The following is a 19,305-nucleotide window of genomic DNA, read 5'->3' as shown; positions in this document are numbered from 1 at the left end:
CCAATTTTAGTGTCTTGTTTTTGTAGATTTGGCCAGTCTGGCTATGATGTGCCTTGGAGAAGATCATCTTGGATCAGTTCTATTAGGGGTCCTTTGTATTTCTTGGGTCTGGATATTTGCATGCCTCTCTAGATTTGGAAAGTTTTCTTCCAAGATTTCGTGGAATAGATTATCAATGCCCTTATTAGTTTCCTCACCTTCTGGGATACCGATTATCCGGATGTTTGGGCGCTTAATGGTGTCTAGTATTTCTCGTATAGTATTCTCATTTTGGGGGGTTATTTTCTGTTGTTGTTTTTTCTAGATCAGAGGTTTTGCCTTCAACATCCGAGATTAGATTTTCTGCATGAACTAATCTGCTTTTAATACTTTCGAGGGAGGTTTTTTTATTTCCTGAATGGCATCCTTCATCTCTACTAGCACCGTTTGATTTTTTACAGTGTGCATTTCCTCTTTCAGGTCATGGAAGAACTTCAACACCTCCTGAAACTCATTATCTCTTCTCCTGCATCTTCTGGAGTTCGTTATCTCTTAGGTCTTGCATCTCATTTAGTTTTGTCATTATGAATATTCTGAATTCTCTATCAGACATTTCCATGAGTTCTACTGTACTGTCTGTGGATGATGAGGGGTTGTTCTCTTCCCTTAGGGGAGAGATATTTTCTCATGTTTCTTGAGCATCTGCGGTTGTTTCTGGTCATTCTGTGACAAAATAATCCATCCTCCACTGAGCTTTGCAATGTGGTGTCCCCAGAAAGATTAGTAGTTCAGATTTATAAAAAGAAATTTCTTCATTAAAGCAGGCGGTTCAATAAGAGGTGAGGATTTCAGTGATTTTAAAAGTATTCAGATGCTTGGCTACTATGCCTCTAGGCCTATCTAGGCATTCAATGTGTGGAGAGTGAAGCTTAGAATGGCAAAGTAAGGATAAAAAAATTAAAATAAAATAAGCCAAAAAAAATAGAAAAATACTTCCAAAAAAGAGGAAGAAAAATTTTTTACACATGGAAAATGAACATGCCAGGACACACCTCACCTTTAAAATGGTTTCTAGAATTAGCAAGTGAAAGAAAAGGCTCCATCTAGGAGATGGAGCCTAAAGCATAGCTTCTCTGAACATGCCAGGACACACCTCAGCTTTAAAATAGCTTTTTTTTTTTTTATTGGAGAAGTTTTTGCTATAGGGCATGTGTGCTCACCAGAAAGACAGAGTGAGACAAAGAGAAAGAAAGAAATCACCCCCCAGGCGGGATAGCCACGCCATAATCCTTTCTCCTCTATTCTCCTCTGAGGATCTTGGGCACACACACATGTACACCCAGCATGAGTTTAAGCCACCGGGTCCAGGACTTGAACTGCAGTTTACTACATAGAAGTCCAGTGACGTAGCCATTACACCAACTGCTGGTCCCCCCAGACTGATTTTTATGAAGTGCTTGGATGGGAAGAGATATATGCCAATAGCAGTTTAAAGAGAGAATGTTTTCCTAGGTAATGGAAGAACAGAGTCTGTTACTAAAGGAATCTTTTCTTCACTGTTAACATGATGAAGTCAGTCACTTTGATGTGGAAACTTCATGTCAACAACTTCTATAAGGAGACCTAATGGGGCCAGCAGATGGCATGGTGGTTAAGGCAGCTGGATCCCACATAGCTGACCACTTGGTTTAAGTCCCAGACCCAGAGGTTTGAAAAACACCAGGAGAATGCCTGAGAATGATTTGTGGAGGGTCCATTCCCCCATGACAAGGATGCTTTCTCACTTTCCCAGTCTCTGGCAAGCACATGTAATCCTATAGCAAATTCAAAATAGAAAATAGAAATAATCTAGTTCTGATTTGACTTAAAAACTATTCTTACGTTCAGTGCAGACCCTATTCTGAAGAGCCTTTTTATAGGCCCTGTGTGGTGGAGACGACTAAGAAACAGGCAGGCATTTGATCCTTCACTTGTTCAACAAGTGTGTGTGGATCACTTACCTTAGAGAAGAAATTAGAGGGAATTTATGATCTGTACTTGAGCATGCTATAATCTGGCAGAGAAATCTTCAAGTTCCCTGTCCATATTCCTAACACAAGATTTAGTAAGAACTACAGAGTGATGTGGTAATCAGGGAATTCTCCGGTTTTGAGCAATGGTCTCCACATCTGGCACTCCACTGACATCCTTCAGGCAGGAGTTCTGCAAACATTTTGTTTAAACTTCATGTTAACATGATAGAGATCACCAACATACTACTCGTGCTATCAGATTAACCTGTATTTGTTCAGACCTTGAAATAAAATCTATGTCTCTGCCATCTCTGTCAATATTTGTGCTTCTTCAAACCATGTCCTGATTCTAGAAAAGTCTATATTTGTTTTTACTTTCCTTGGCTTCATGTATCCATTCAAGTAGACAGTGCATAGTACGTGGCCAGGCCAGCACACCCATTTATGCCTAAAACCAAAACACAAGTCCATCTGCTCGATCGATGTACTCAGTTCGACCTGCACAAAACAAGCACGTCCTTCACATACCGTATGATTTGGCTGTTGAGTATATAGCCCACTTATCATAAAGGATGCTAGCATATTATCTGTGATCCAGCTGTGAATAAAAAGTTTACAGTGAGTAACCAACATGCCAGTTACTGCCTCTTCAACCACACTCCTTTCTTAAAAGGATCTCGAAGGGGTGACCCTAAATAGTGACGAGTACTCCCCTCCTACTCCTGGCCAGATGCAATGGGACCAAGAACAAAATGGACTGACCCAAAATGGCACCCCAACAGCTGGATCAGCTTGACAGTGGTGGGCACTGGAACTGGCGAACCACAGCAGGGGTGGAGGGGAGTAGTAATGCAACTGGACCCATACAAAGGTGGTCTTGGATTCAAGTCCCAGAGCACACTGAGCGCACATATGCCTGTGATCCCAGGAGGCTGAAACAGGGTGGACAACAGTGTGAAGACGACCTTGTTGGGGATGCCTGCCTCTCTGCCTGTGTCTTTCTCTCCTAGAAGAGATAAACATAAAAAACGGCAATAAAAACTCACTAAGAGCTAGAGCTAGCCATCACTTTGACCAGTCAATGTCATGAAAAAAAAAAAAAGAAGTTTGAGCAAACAGAAAAGCCATGAGTAAGCAGAGAAGCAAAGGGCTGGAATACATACTCAGCAAGGAGGAGAGAGAGACCACAGCATCCTACAAAAGATAAAGGGTCCTTGGTTAGTAGTTTCTAGTTGGGGTTCTAGCAGGCCCAGCATGTTTTATTTCCTATGCTTGGATGTCCACAAGTTGCCTAGTTTATCTTTCCAAAATTCCCCTATTTAGCAAGTTTCAAGTGGGATGCTGTCCCTGGCTTACTAGGCCACTTCTCTTAAGTTCCTGATGTAGCAGAACTGATGGTTCCCTGGGCTCTCTTCTACCATGCTCTAGATCCCATGTCTAGGTGCCTTTCAAAGATGGCACATCCTCAGTTATGCTTCTTTTCTCCCTTACATCATTTATCACTCTCCTTTTGGGTTATTCCATGAGCAGATTTAACAGCCTCTATTCCTCCCACCTGAAAAAGTACTGAAAACAAACAAATGTGTGTCCTTTGACCTACATTCCGAGTTTCACCCCACCTCTTAGTTCCCTTCCCACTGAGATCTGGCTTTCATCTCTTCCAATCAACCACCATTGGCTATGAGCAAGTCAACAATGTGTATGTGGGAAAAATCCATCAACCACTGCACTATAGTCATCTCACCTAACTCAACAACACTGGACTGTTCTGTTGTTTTGGTTTGCTATAGGACGTGTGCACTCATCAGAGACAAAAAAGAGAAAAAGTGAGAGATCACCTTAGGAGGGAATGATAATGCTGCAATCCCTTCTCCAGTCTCCCCTTGGGATTTTGGCCATGCATACATAAAAGTGCCCAATGTGTTTTTTAAACTGCTAGGTCCAGGACTTGTACCATATATTTGGCCATGTGGGATCCAGCACCTTAACCTCTACGCTACCTGCTGGTTCCTCACCATTCATATTTAGAAAATACGCAGAGTAGTTAGGCGCTTGGGCTCACAAACTGAGTTTCTGTTTTCCTCAGTTTATTTCCTCAAACAGGCACCCCCCAACATGGTCCTCCTTTCACCATCTACCCTTAGTCTCACCAGCCTGTGTTATAGCCACTTATATGAGTGTAAGTGTCTAGTATGTTCAAGGAAGTCCAGGGTCATGAACTTAGGGCCTTTTCCACATTGATCCAGTTGCGTTACCACCATGCTACTATGCAGTCCAAGCTGAGTATTCTTGAGCAAGTTACTAGACTTACATTACCTTGGTTTTCTCAGATACCCTCCATGAAGGCCCTGCCACATTGGTGTAGCCAGATTCAAACCCCAAGTTGACCTAAACATGCTGACCACAATGCTGAGCAGTTTCCAGTCTCAGTGGCTTGAAAAGTATGCCAGATGGGTGTGCATGTGTGCCCCAAATCCCAGTATGATGGAGAAATGAAGGAAACGGGATTGACTGCAGCATGACTACACCCCATTAAGGGATGTTTTTTTGCCTCTCTCTGTCTGTCTCTGACAAGCGCATATGTCCACCGACAATTTTTTTTTTATTATTTTTTTTCTTTAAAGAGCCATATGGGTAACTCTAATTCATGGAAGCAAAAACTTTTAAAAAATTTAAAAATTCAGGCCAGCCCCATGAACTTGTGGTTAAGGGATCCAGATCTCACTTGACAACTGCGGTCTGAATCCCAGCCTTGAAGGCTTAAAAAACATACCAGCAGGTATGCACGCCCCAAATGTCAACAGGATAAAGAAAAAGAGAAGGGACTGCAAAATGACTACACCACATTGAGAGGTGCTTTCTCTCTCTCCTTCTGCCTCTCTGGTAAGTGCATACACTAACAAATATAAAATATTGAAAAGTAAAACGTTTTCCACAGGTTATTGTGAAAATGAAATGAGGGACCAGCAGTTGGCGTAATGGCTGTATCGCTGGACTCCCATGTAGTCAACCGCAGTTCGCGTCCTGGATCTGGTGGCTTAAAACTCACGCTGGGGGTGGGGGGGACAGCAGTTAGCGTAATGGCTATGTCACTGTACTCCCACATAGTCAACCATGGTTCGCGTCCCGGACCTGGTGGCTTTTAAAACTCACACCAGGAGCATGTGCATGCGTGCCCAAGGTCCTGAGAGGAGAATGGAGGAGAAAGGATTGCGGCGTGACCATCCCCCCGGGGGGTGATTTCTTGCTTTCTGTCTCTATGTCTCTCTGGCGAGCACACGCATCCTGTAGCAAAAACCTCTTAAAAAAAAAAAAAAAAGAAAATCACGCTGGGCACGTTTGCGTGCGTGCCCAGGATCCCAAGAGGAGAATGGAGAAGGGAATGCAGTATGGCCATCTCCCCTGGAGAGTGATTTCTCGCTTTCTGTCTCTGTCTCTCTCTGTCTCGCGAGTGCATGCGCCCTGTATCAAAAAAAAAAAAAGACATAATATAAACCATTACAAACCATTATGGGAAACCCTCCCTTTTCTTGGCTTCTCTCTCACCAGGTAGAATTTTCTAGTCTCCTTACTATTTCTCCATCCCTTTCCAATGTCTATGTGATAGACTGCCCATGGCTTTGCCCCAGGCCCCTTTTAATTCATATTTAGTCCCATGGCTTTAAATAGCATTTACGTGCTGATAATTTCCAAAATTCTCTCTAACTCTGATCTCCCAACTCACCATTTGCCCAAGTGCTACCTGGATAACTTCAGCAGAATCGGCAAATCAGAGCTCTCAATTCTCACCTCTAGCACTCCAGTTTCCTCCCAGTATTCTCCATCTCAAGTGTTCGAGCCAAAATCACCCTGCATCTTTCCTTTGATCTCAATCCCCAAAATCCAGATACTCTATCACAGATACAGTCAATACTGAATCCAAAATATACCAAAATTCTTCCACTGGACTTTATTCTATTGTTTCTATTAAAATCTCTGGCTCCTGTTAATATTGGGTAGGAAAAGTCATGACGTGTATCTTCTGGCTTTCTACATAAAAATGCATCATGACTTTCTGATGACCCAATAGTTTTCTACTTAGTTTCCTGCTTCCTTCAATCACCTCTCTGTAGTCTAACTAGTGTTTAAATTGTAAATCAGATCACATTGCTCCCCTGCTTTAAATCCTTTGGTGGCTTTCCACTGCTTGTGGAAGGATATTCAAATTCTTTGCCTTTTCTTACAAGGTATGAAGGCATGTCTGGCTCCTGATTTTCTTTCCAAGTACACATCACCCTTTTTTTTTTTATTTTTCTAATTCAACACTGACACTTTATTCTCTCAAGTTTATCATTTTTACAAGATAAAACAAAAAGAGGATATCAAAAACAAACGGTTTGGACCATTAGATATTGGCGTACTTAAGGCAGCTGGATCCAATATGGCCAACTGCATGGTTCCAGTCCCAGCCCCAGACCCAGTGGCTTGATAAACACGCCAAGTGTGCGTGCATGCATGCCAAAATCCAGGGCAGAGAATGAACGGATTGCAGCATGGGCACACGCCCTGGGCATACTTTCTCACCACCCCACCACCCCATAAGTACAGTTACCCCATAGCAAAACTAAAAAACAAACGAAGAAAAAAACTGGCAAGTAGTTTAGAGAATTTCACAATCAGTTTTCCCATAATTCAGTGATTATGAAACTGGTGTCAAAATTGTGTTAATTCTAAACACAGGTTGATTTCCCTTTTGGTCATGTGAGATCAAGTGGTTTGTTTTGGAGCTACTGTGTAATTTTTTTTTTTTTGAGAGAGAGATTTTTGCTATAGGGTGGGTAGAACAAAAGTTTTATATTTATACCAAACAAGCTCTGATTTTTAAAATGGGTTTTTGCCATAGGGTGTATGTGCTTGCTGGAGAGAGACAAAGAGAGGGAAGGTGAGAAATCACCTCCCAGAGGGGATGGCCACACACATTCCCTTTTCCTCTATTATATTCCTGGAGTTTTGGGTATGCACACATACATACCAGGTGTGATTTTCAAATCCCCAGGTCTCAGAATCAAACCATGGTCAGCCATGTGAGATCCACTGGCTTAACCACCATGCCACCTGCTGGCCCCTGGGCTCCGATTTTTAATTTGCTAGGGACACATATGTTCACAGAATGAGAAAGCACCCTTTCCCTTCTCCATTCTCCTTTCAGAATTTTGAGCATGAACACACACATGCCCGGCATGTTTTTCAAGCCTCTTGGTCTGAGACTTGATGCATGTGGTCAGCCATGTGAGACCTAGCTGCCTTAACCATCACAATACAGGCTGGTCTGAGGTTCTGATAGTTCTCAAGACACACTTGTATAGAGCAAGACTTTTTGCTCTGGATCCAGGTAAGAACAAGGAAATTGAGAGACCATAATTTTTGGATGCTGAGACAAAGCAGCATATAAACTCACAGCATAAGTAACCTGGAGGCAAGCAGGGATACAGCTGGAACCTGGAGAAGCTATTCCTCCATCACTTGGTCTAGAAACACACTTTGCTTAAATAGGGAAGTATGGTCCCTAATACCACTGTTCGTAATGTTATTAGCTGCTAGTCTCATTTTTCTTTTATAAGATCACTCCCTGACTAGCAATGAATTAGGAAACCAGCCTCAAATTCTGATAAGACCTTTTAGCATTATAATAGTTAAAAAAATTAATTTTTATAAAAAGCCAATGGGGGTTAAAAATGCACAATTAAACTCGAATGTAAACTATAATATATAGACTGGTATATACATCATTAAAATGGCCCTGAAAAAGATGAAACCTTCCTGTTGAAACAAAATTTCCTCTATTAACATCTCAACATCTCAATTTTCTTTTTTTTGGGGGGGGGAGGGTTTTTGTTATAGGGCACGTGCACTCGCCAAAAAGACAGACAGAGAGACAGAAAGCAAGAAATCAATCCCTAGGAGGAATGCTTCTCCTCCATTCTCCTCTCAGGATCTCGGACAGGCACGTGGGCACACACGCATGTGCACGCGCACACACACGTGCCCGGCTTGAGTTTAAGCCACCGGGTCCAAAACTCAAGCTGCAGTCCACTACATGGAAGTCCAGCAATGTAGCCATTACGCCATCTGCTGGTCCCTCAATTTTATTTTCTTTTATTTGTTGGTTTGGTTTGTTTATTTTTTTTAAAGATTTATTTAATTTTATTCATTCATTTATTTTAATTTGACCAGAGAGAGACTGGTGCAGGAGCAGGGGAATGAGAAAGCAAGCCACCAGGTCCAGGGCTTGAACTGTGGTCAGCCATATGGGAGTGTCTAGCAGCTTAACCACCATGACACCTGCTGGTCCCATTTTTTGTTGTTGTTTATAAGAGAGGGCATTAACACTCACCAGAAGAGCCAACAAATGGCAAGGTGGTTAAGGCGCGGACTCCCACATGGCCATCTGTGGTTCAAGTCCCAGAACTGGCAGCTTGCTTTCTCTCTCTCCTTCTCTCTCTCTGGTAAGCACATACCCAATAGCAAATTTTAAAATAATTATAATTACACAAATAATTATAAAATATAAAGAAAGCCACTCACCAGAAAGCGACAGAGGCAGAAAGTACCCCCCACTGACACAATTCCCTCTTCTCCCCCTTTTTTTTGGGGGGGGAGGTTTGCTATCATGCATGTGTGCTCACCAGAGACATAAAGGGGGAGAAGTAAAAAAGCGAGAAATCACCCCCTAGGGATCTGGCCATGCCATAATCCCTTCTCCATTCTTCTCAGGATTTTGGCTATGCACACACACACACACACACACACACACACACACACACACACACACACGGCATGAATTCTCAAGCTGCCGAATCCAGGACTCAAACCACACATTCAGTCATGTGGGATCCAGTGCCTTAACCACCATGCCACCTGCTAACCCCCTCTGCTCCATTTCTTATCCTGCTGGTACGTCAGACATACTTGTATACACACCTGGAGGTGTGTTTCTCAAACTACAGCATCTAGGAGTCCAACCACGTGGTCAGCCATGTGAGATCCCGAGCCTTCAACCACGAGGTCACAGGACAGCCCCATGCCAATGTTCATTAAAGCAAAACTGATGTAATTTTCTCCATTACAGATTATAAAAAAGGCAAGAAGGCAAAGCTGAAAGCAGATACTACCCACAGACAGCAGTGGCATTTCGATGTGCTGATCTTTGAACCATCGAGCCCACACCCAGGCACACAAACAGTTCCCACTGGACTACACAGTTTTTGTTGCAGTCAAGACACACACAGTGGACCCTACTCCTCTCCTCTGGCAGAGCTTTTATGCCACTGCAGTCACACAGCACTGCCCTGTCAGAGGGGTTCTCAGAGGCTTTGCTTTAAACTTCATTAAGCAATCTACACCATTCTTGTCCAGAAACTGAATTGCCTTTTCTTTTTTAAAGATTTAATGTTATTTATTATTATTTAACTTGCTATAAAGCATGTGTGCTGGCCAGAGAGAGCAAGAGAGAGAAGAGAGGGAGAGAGTGAGCGAGAGAGAGAAAGGAAGAAAGCAAGCCACCAGGTCTGGGACTCAAACTGTGGATGGCCACGTGGGAGTCCAGTGCCTCAACCACCACACCAACTGCTAGCCCCTGAACTGCCTTTTCTGTATGATTAACTTTATAAGAGATGAGCACCTACATGACCATGTTGGCTCCATCCTTCACTGCCTGACTTGGTGTTTGGGAGGAGTGTCCAGCGCTGCCTGGAGGGCAGCTGTCCAGGTTTCTTGTCGCAGGCAGGAATTCACCTCATCTTATTTGGGTTCAGCCTAGCGGTAGCCCCAGTCCCTCTCATTCACGAACCTGTCCTCACAGCACTTATCTACACCTGCCTTCCAGAACCAGCCAATGACATTCAACATCCTTACATAGATTGGAGGCAAAGGCCTCCTTCCTTGTCGAGCTGCCTCCACCCTAGCATGCCCCAACCTGGCAGAAATGCATGGCCTGGCCCGTGCATTTGGGGAATCGCCCCTCACATCACTCACTGTGTGACAGCCACACTACTTTCCGGTCTTCTGAACTTTCTCCACCCTCAGGATATCTGCAGTGTATCTGTGCCAGGAAGTCTTCCCCAGATCTCCATGGCTGGCTCATTTTTATTCATGCCAGCTCAAATCACACATCCCCAGAGTGGTCCTCCCTCACCACTCTATTTAAAGTTGATCTCTGTTTTTTATTCTTTTATATTTACATCTTTATTTCCATCAAAGCACCTCTTTTTCTTTGTAAGTATGTGGTTCAGTTTTATTATCCACCCCTACACCCCAACATAACACAAACTTCTTGAGGAGAATGGCTGTCCTGTTCACTCTGCATCCCTGTCACCTAGCATAGAGCCTCAGTGCTCCTTAAATACTTGAGGAATGAGAGACAAAACTACGATATGATCAAAACATTGAACAGAATGTGTAACCATACGTGCTAAATGGGCCAGCCCTAGAGCCCAGTGGGTAAGGGAGCCAGATCCCAGATGGCCCTGGTAGACTGAAAAATGCATGGGGCATGTGTGCGTACATGCCTCAAATCCTGACAAGATGGAGAGACAAGGGATTGAGACTAGACCAGGCCCCACTGGGGGTTACTTTCTATTTCTCTCCTCTTCCTAGCCACTCCCTCCCACCCCCTTTCTGTCTCTGGCAGACCAGTAGATGGTGTTAATGGTTAAGACACTAGCCTCTTACAGAGTTGACCACAGTACAAGTCCCGAACCCGGGACTTAAAACTCACACAAGGCACATAGAGAATGGAGGTGAAGGGATTGTGGTGTGGCCATCCCTCTGAGGGGTGAATTCTCATTTTCTGTCTGTCTCTCCAGCAAGCTCAAGTGCCCTATAGCAAAAATCTCTTAAAAAAAACAAAACAAAGCGCTGAATGAACACAGTAATTTAAATTTTATTAACAGGAAACAATCATATTTAAAGGACAACTCAGCCACACCAACCACTCTGAAACTCTGGAGACTTTAGCGACCCTGGCTTAACCACCATGCCACCTGCTGGCCCCTGGGCTCCGATTTTTAATTTGCTAGGGACACATATGTTCACAGAATGAGAAAGCACCCTTTCCCTTCTCCATTCTCCTTTCAGAATTTTGAGCATGAACACACACATGCCCGGCATGTTTTTCAAGCCTCTTGGTCTGAGACTTGATGCATGTGGTCAGCCATGTGAGACCTAGCTGCCTTAACCATCACAATACAGGCTGGTCTGAGGTTCTGATAGTTCTCAAGACACACTTGTATAGAGCAAGACTTTTTGCTCTGGATCCAGGTAAGAACAAGGAAATTGAGAGACCATAATTTTTGGATGCTGAGACAAAGCAGCACATAAACTCACAGCATAAGTAACCTGGAGGCAAGCAGGGATACAGCTGGAACCTGGAGAAGCTATTCCTCCATCACTTGGTCTAGAAACACACTTTGCTTAAATAGGGAAGTATGGTCCCTAATACCACTGTTCGTAATGTTATTAGCTGCTAGTCTCATTTTTCTTTTATAAGATCACTCCCTGACTAGCAATGAATTAGGAAACCAGCCTCAAATTCTGATAAGACCTTTTAGCATTATAATAGTTAAAAAAATTAATTTTTATAAAAAGCCAATGGGGGTTAAAAATGCACAATTAAACTCGAATGTAAACTATAATATATAGACTGGTATATACATCATTAAAATGGCCCTGAAAAAGATGAAACCTTCCTGTTGAAACAAAATTTCCTCTATTAACATCTCAACATCTCAATTTTCTTTTTTTTGGGGGGGGGGAGGGTTTTTGTTATAGGGCACGTGCACTCGCCAAAAAGACAGACAGAGAGACAGAAAGCAAGAAATCAATCCCTAGGAGGAATGCTTCTCCTCCATTCTCCTCTCAGGATCTCGGACAGGCACGTGGGCACACACGCATGTGCACGCGCACACACATGTGCCCGGCTTGAGTTTAAGCCACCGGGTCCAAAACTCAAGCTGCAGTCCACTACATGGAAGTCCAGCAATGTAGCCATTACGCCATCTGCTGGTCCCTCAATTTTATTTTCTTTTATTTGTTGGTTTGGTTTGTTTATTTTTTTTAAAGATTTATTTAATTTTATTCATTCATTTATTTTAATTTGACCAGAGAGAGACTGGTGCAGGAGCAGGGGAATGAGAAAGCAAGCCACCAGGTCCAGGGCTTGAACTGTGGTCAGCCATATGGGAGTGTCTAGCAGCTTAACCACCATGACACCTGCTGGTCCCATTTTTTGTTGTTGTTTATAAGAGAGGGCATTAACACTCACCAGAAGAGCCAACAAATGGCAAGGTGGTTAAGGCGCGGACTCCCACATGGCCATCTGTGGTTCAAGTCCCAGAACTGGCAGCTTGCTTTCTCTCTCTCCTTCTCTCTCTCTGGTAAGCACATACCCAATAGCAAATTTTAAAATAATTATAATTACACAAATAATTATAAAATATAAAGAAAGCCACTCACCAGAAAGCGACAGAGGCAGAAAGTACCCCCCACTGACACAATTCCCTCTTCTCCCCCTTTTTTTTGGGGGGGGAGGTTTGCTATCATGCATGTGTGCTCACCAGAGACATAAAGGGGGAGAAGTAAAAAAGCGAGAAATCACCCCCTAGGGATCTGGCCATGCCATAATCCCTTCTCCATTCTTCTCAGGATTTTGGCTATGCACACACACACACACACACACACACACACACACACACACACACACACGGCATGAATTCTCAAGCTGCCGAATCCAGGACTCAAACCACACATTCAGTCATGTGGGATCCAGTGCCTTAACCACCATGCCACCTGCTAACCCCCTCTGCTCCATTTCTTATCCTGCTGGTACGTCAGACATACTTGTATACACACCTGGAGGTGTGTTTCTCAAACTACAGCATCTAGGAGTCCAACCACGTGGTCAGCCATGTGAGATCCCGAGCCTTCAACCACGAGGTCACAGGACAGCCCCATGCCAATGTTCATTAAAGCAAAACTGATGTAATTTTCTCCATTACAGATTATAAAAAAGGCAAGAAGGCAAAGCTGAAAGCAGATACTACCCACAGACAGCAGTGGCATTTCGATGTGCTGATCTTTGAACCATCGAGCCCACACCCAGGCACACAAACAGTTCCCACTGGACTACACAGTTTTTGTTGCAGTCAAGACACACACAGTGGACCCTACTCCTCTGGCAGCAAGCAGCTTTTATGCCACTGCAGTCACACAGCACTGCCCTGTCAGAGGGGTTCTCAGAGGCTTTATAAATAACTTCATTAAGCAATCTACACCATTCTTGTCCAGAAACTGAATTGCCTTTTCTTTTTTAAAGATTTAATGTTATTTATTATTATTTAACTTGCTATAAAGCATGTGTGCTGGCCAGAGAGAGCAAGAGAGAGAAGAGAGGGAGAGAGTGAGCGAGAGAGAGAAAGGAAGAAAGCAAGCCACCAGGTCTGGGACTCAAACTGTGGATGGCCACGTGGGAGTCCAGTGCCTCAACCACCACACCAACTGCTAGCCCCTGAACTGCCTTTTCTGTATGATTAACTTTATAAGAGATGAGCACCTACATGACCATGTTGGCTCCATCCTTCACTGCCTGACTTGGTGTTTGGGAGGAGTGTCCAGCGCTGCCTGGAGGGCAGCTGTCCAGGTTTCTTGTCGCAGGCAGGAATTCACCTCATCTTATTTGGGTTCAGCCTAGCGGTAGCCCCAGTCCCTCTCATTCACGAACCTGTCCTCACAGCACTTATCTACACCTGCCTTCCAGAACCAGCCAATGACATTCAACATCCTTACATAGATTGGAGGCAAAGGCCTCCTTCCTTGTCGAGCTGCCTCCACCCTAGCATGCCCCAACCTGGCAGAAATGCATGGCCTGGCCCGTGCATTTGGGGAATCGCCCCTCACATCACTCACTGTGTGACAGCCACACTACTTTCCGGTCTTCTGAACTTTCTCCACCCTCAGGATATCTGCAGTGTATCTGTGCCAGGAAGTCTTCCCCAGATCTCCATGGCTGGCTCATTTTTATTCATGCCAGCTCAAATCACACATCCCCAGAGTGGTCCTCCCTCACCACTCTATTTAAAGTTGATCTCTGTTTTTTATTCTTTTATATTTACATCTTTATTTCCATCAAAGCACCTCTTTTTCTTTGTAAGTATGTGGTTCAGTTTTATTATCCACCCCTACACCCCAACATAACACAAACTTCTTGAGGAGAATGGCTGTCCTGTTCACTCTGCATCCCTGTCACCTAGCATAGAGCCTCAGTGCTCCTTAAATACTTGAGGAATGAGAGACAAAACTACGATATGATCAAAACATTGAACAGAATGTGTAACCATACGTGCTAAATGGGCCAGCCCTAGAGCCCAGTGGGTAAGGGAGCCAGATCCCAGATGGCCCTGGTAGACTGAAAAATGCATGGGGCATGTGTGCGTACATGCCTCAAATCCTGACAAGATGGAGAGACAAGGGATTGAGACTAGACCAGGCCCCACTGGGGGTTACTTTCTATTTCTCTCCTCTTCCTAGCCACTCCCTCCCACCCCCTTTCTGTCTCTGGCAGACCAGTAGATGGTGTTAATGGTTAAGACACTAGCCTCTTACAGAGTTGACCACAGTACAAGTCCCGAACCCGGGACTTAAAACTCACACAAGGCACATAGAGAATGGAGGTGAAGGGATTGTGGTGTGGCCATCCCTCTGAGGGGTGAATTCTCATTTTCTGTCTGTCTCTCCAGCAAGCTCAAGTGCCCTATAGCAAAAATCTCTTAAAAAAAACAAAACAAAGCGCTGAATGAACACAGTAATTTAAATTTTATTAACAGGAAACAATCATATTTAAAGGACAACTCAGCCACACCAACAACTCTGAAACTCTGGAGACTTTAGCTCCCATGTGATTTTTTTTTTTGGGGGGGGGGCAGGGGGAAGAGGCCTTTTAACTATAGGGCTCATGCACGTGCTGGAGACACAGACACACAGAAAGCAAGAAATCACCACCCCCCCACCCCCCAGTGGGAATAGCCATGCCACAATCCCTTCTCCTCCATGCTCCTTGGGATGTTTTGGGCACGCACACACACGTGCCTGGCATCAGTTTTAAGCCACCCAGTCCAGGACTTGAACCATGGTTGACAATGTAGGAGTCCAGCGATGTAACCATTAATGCCATCTGCTGGTCCCACACACGCTCTGATCATTCCCAGAATAAGGAATTTTATAGGGAATTGTCTCTCCACTAGACTGAGTTCAAAGAACAGAATGATTTTAGTGCTTCTATACCAGAGATGGCAATAGAAGCTAGATAAACACGAACAAAATCTGGCACTAGCAACTCTGAAAAACAGAATTTCATCTAACCACATCATGAAATCAGCAAAATGGGATTCTAAGTACTATAGCTTAAATGCTTGTCCCCCTCCAAAACTCACACTGAAATTTAATTGCCATATTAAGAGTATTAACATGGCAATGTACACTGTAAGAATGTACAATGAAGGCCAGCAGGAGGCATGGTGATAAGGCACTTGACTTACACATGGCCCATAACAGTCTGAGTCCCAGATCTGGTGGTGGCTTGCTTTCTTACTTTCCCTCTTTCTGGTCAAATTTAAAAAACAAATAATGATAATGAATAAAATTTAAATAAAATAATTATTTTAGGGGCCAGCAGATGGCATGGTGGTTAAGGGCGCTGGACTCCCACATGGCCGATCACGGTTCAAGTCCCAGATGTGGAGGCTTGCTTTCTCACTTTCCCTCTCTTTCTCTCTCTCTTGCTCTGTTCCTCTCTGGTCAAATTAAAAAATAAATAAATAAAGTTAATTAAAATAATTCTTTTTTAAAAATGTGCAATGATTAAATTAAATTTTTTAGAGGTTTTTCTAGCCTTAGGGCATGTGCACTCACCAGAGAGAGAAATAGACACAGTGAGAGGGAAAGTGGGAAGTCACCCCCCCCCCAGGAGGGATGGTCACATCACAATCCCTTCTCCATTCTCCTCCTGAGATCTTAGGCAAGCATGCATCTGTGCACCCAGTGTGATTTTCAAGCTAAAAGGTCTGGTACTTGAATCACAGTCTACCATGTGGGAGTCCTGCGACGTAACCGCTACACCATCTGCTGGTCCCAGTGCAAATTTTTTATAAGGACAGAAAAAAAAAAAAATTCAATAATCCAAACTAAGCCCTGTACTGTAAATCAGAGTTTTGTTTTAGATGGATTTAAATAAAGGTATTGTTCATTTATTCCATGAAGAGTAACTTCCCAAATGCCCCTAGTACAGTTTGGTTTCATTTTGTGTGCACAGTCTACACACACACAGTCTATTATGTTCACATATTTCAACAACATATCGTCATCCAATAGAAGTATACAGTATTAATCAGAATGTGTCCATAAAAGCTGCTTTAAGGAATAAAATAACATCTTTCAAGATTGAAACACACTATTTATATCATTTGTGCTTTCATATCACTGTTCAGGCAAAATTCAATCATTAACTTGCAAAGTAAGTAAAAGTATTTCCTTTTAAAATAAAACCATTTCTTTATTATAGATCATAGCTTTTTTTTTTTTTTGGAGAGGTTTTTGCTATAGGGCGCGTGTGCTCGCCAGACAGACAGAGACAGAGAGACACAAAGCGAGAAATCACCCCCCAGAGGGGATGGCCACGCCACAATCCCTTCTCCTCCATTCTCTTCTCAGGATCTTGGGCACGCATGCACACGCGCCCGGCGTGAGTTTAAGCCACCGGGTCTGGGATGCGAACCACGGTTGACTACTTGGGAGTCCAGCGACATAGCCATTACGCTTACTGCTGGTCCCAGATCATAGCTTTTAAAGGTCATTTTGGCCGAGTAATGACTTATCTTTTAAATAAAAAGCTGAAAAGTTAAAGAGGGGGATAAAAAAGAAAACCACTGGTATTTTTCAGTTGAATGGTGAAAAAATTTAACTGCAGAGGGTTAAAAGAATGGATGTGGTATACATGGGAGGTGATTAGTAGAGGCTACTCCTTTGACCAGAAAAGTGATTAGAGCTAGGGTAGAAATGAGCTCCAATAAAGTACATAAAGGTTTGTTGACTGTAAGGGAGACTCATGTGCATTTAAAGGCAAAGGGGAAAGAGCCAATGTAGTGGGTGAGAGGTCAGATTTCATTCCACGAAATGGCACAGAAAACTGCAAAGCCTGCTAAAACAAATTTTCATGGATCAGTAATGATAATTCAAGCAACAGCCAATATAACTTATTCCGCATTAAATAAAATGAATGCCATGTGTCATATGCTGTATAACTTACAGGTTCATTTTCTTCCTGAGAAACACTTGTGTTTGATTGTAAATTCTTAAACCTTAAATTAATGGGAACCAGCAGTTAGCATAATGGCTATGTCTCTGGACTCCCACGTAGTCGACCACGGTTCACGTCCCGGACCCAGTGGCTTAAAACTCACGCCAGGCGCCTATGCGTCCGTTCCCGAGATCCCGAGAGGAGAATGGAGGAGAAGGGATTGCGGCATGGCTGACTGGAGCGTGGCCATCCCCCCTGGAGGGTGATTTCTCTCTGTCTCTATGTCTCTCTCTGTCTGGCGAGCGCACATACCCTATAGCAAAAAGCTCTCCCCCCAAAAAAGAAAAAAAAAAAAAAACTTACATTAAGAAAAAGCTGCACTTACTTTCTTTCAAGGTATCTAGAGTATCTGGTTCACCGAATTCAACTAGCTAACACTGGTTGAAACCCAAGCCAATCAATCTAATTACATTTTCGTGATTCCTGGAGTTACCTAACAGCGAAACTAACAAATAGGCTGACCGAGAAGTCATCTTTCCCAGAAACCTATAATTTCTGACTTTTCTGTTATCTCATTGCTTTAGACTTCCTTTTCCTTTGACTTCCCACCCACACTGCATAATTGTCAGTCCTACATTTCTTCTTTCACAATCTCTCACATAATGCTGCTCCTATTTTAAATTCCCACTGCCAGCACCTCACTTCTAGTTATGTGATTCTACACCAGTTTTCTTCCCACTCTTAACTCTCCATAATCCCTGATCAAGATAAATAATGCCAATTGTCTCCAGTGACTTGAACCAAATCCAAACTATTATGTTGTAAGAATTTCAAAGCAGGTGGCATGGTGGTTAAGGAAGCTAGATTTCACAGGGCTGACTGGGTAGTTCCTGTTCCAGGCCTCGAGGATTGAAAAACACACCAGGCTCGGGGCTCAAAATCCAAGAGGAGAATGGAGAAGGGACTGCGGCATGGCCATCCCTCCTCCTGCCCTACAGCAAGTGCTTTCTCACTTTCCCTGTCTCCAGGGAGGGCACACACCCTAAAGCAAATTAAAAAAATAAAAATAAATAAAAAAGAATTTCCAAGCTTATTACCCCAACCAAAAGAAAACACCCAAACTTCACCCATCACACCCTGAAGTTCTCTACCTAGTGCTGGGAATTCGGCAGACACCAAGTCTGGGGTACCAGACCCATTCTTCCACATATGGGGGGAGGGGGGGTCGGTCAAGGCTGTGTCACTATTGTGTTCCCTACAAAGGACAGCCAGAGACAGACACCAGTCTGGACGCCCTCCATATGTAACCTTTACTCAAGTATAGTTTATTTCTTGTATTGTCTGAGTAGCCATTCACATACCCCTGACAAGATTTAACTTGCCCTAGAGAAGGACATCTTTCTATCGTTTTATGATCACATAGCGCCTCAACCCTTGTAAGCCCGGTGATTATTACAAAAAAGAAAGGAAACTCTCTTGAGATAAAGCTCACATACGTATCTTAAAGGAAGTCTCAGGAACAGTTTTATGGGCCTGCAGAGGCGTTACTTCTCCAGCTGACCACGTTGCACCGGGCAAAAGCCATTCCCTGGCCTCCTGCCTGCCCAAATATATGCCAGAAATAGCAAAGACACAAAAGTACGCGGAGATCCTGGACAGAATCGCGCGCAGTCGAAGAAATTAAGCTTTCTGGGCGACAGGCAGTAGGCGGCTCTCGGCCTACATCTGAGGCCTGGGCGCGCCCGCAGGAAGCTCTCCAGCCCGCGAACGCGCTAAGGCCTGAGGCTGAAACCCCAGGCGGACGACGAGCCCCTCTCACCTGCAACAACATCCGACCGAGGGGGCCGCAGCCCCGGGCACCGCCTCGCAGAAGTGCCGCCATGGACATGGTCGCTTAGCACAGAGCAGCAGCGTCAAGGTCGGACACAGCCAAGAACACGCCCTGCGACGTCCCGCGACTGCAGACCCCTCAACCTGGAGTGACGCCTC

At 44.0% G+C, this 19,305-nt stretch overlaps 1 protein-coding gene across 1 annotated transcript in view; it reads right to left on the bottom strand.

Moving 5' to 3' along the window:
* ACAT1 (acetyl-CoA acetyltransferase 1) overlaps window positions 1–19,299 on the bottom strand; it is a 38,052-nt gene extending 18,753 nt beyond the window's left edge. Inside the window, exon 1 of the mRNA XM_006150954.2 lies at window positions 19,136–19,299. Within this exon, the coding sequence (XP_006151016.1) occupies window positions 19,136–19,204 (69 nt within the window). The 5' untranslated portion in view covers window positions 19,205–19,299. The remainder of the gene's footprint in view (window positions 1–19,135) is intronic.
* Between the last annotated feature and the right edge of the window lie 6 nt (window positions 19,300–19,305).

The sequence above is a fragment of the Tupaia chinensis genome, unplaced genomic scaffold (assembly GCF_000334495.1).
Source record: "Tupaia chinensis unplaced genomic scaffold, TupChi_1.0 Scaffold000311_2, whole genome shotgun sequence".
Taxonomy (NCBI): domain Eukaryota; kingdom Metazoa; phylum Chordata; class Mammalia; order Scandentia; family Tupaiidae; genus Tupaia; species Tupaia belangeri.
Note: the sequence above shows the minus strand (reverse complement) of the source record. Positions and strands in the feature narration are given on the sequence as shown.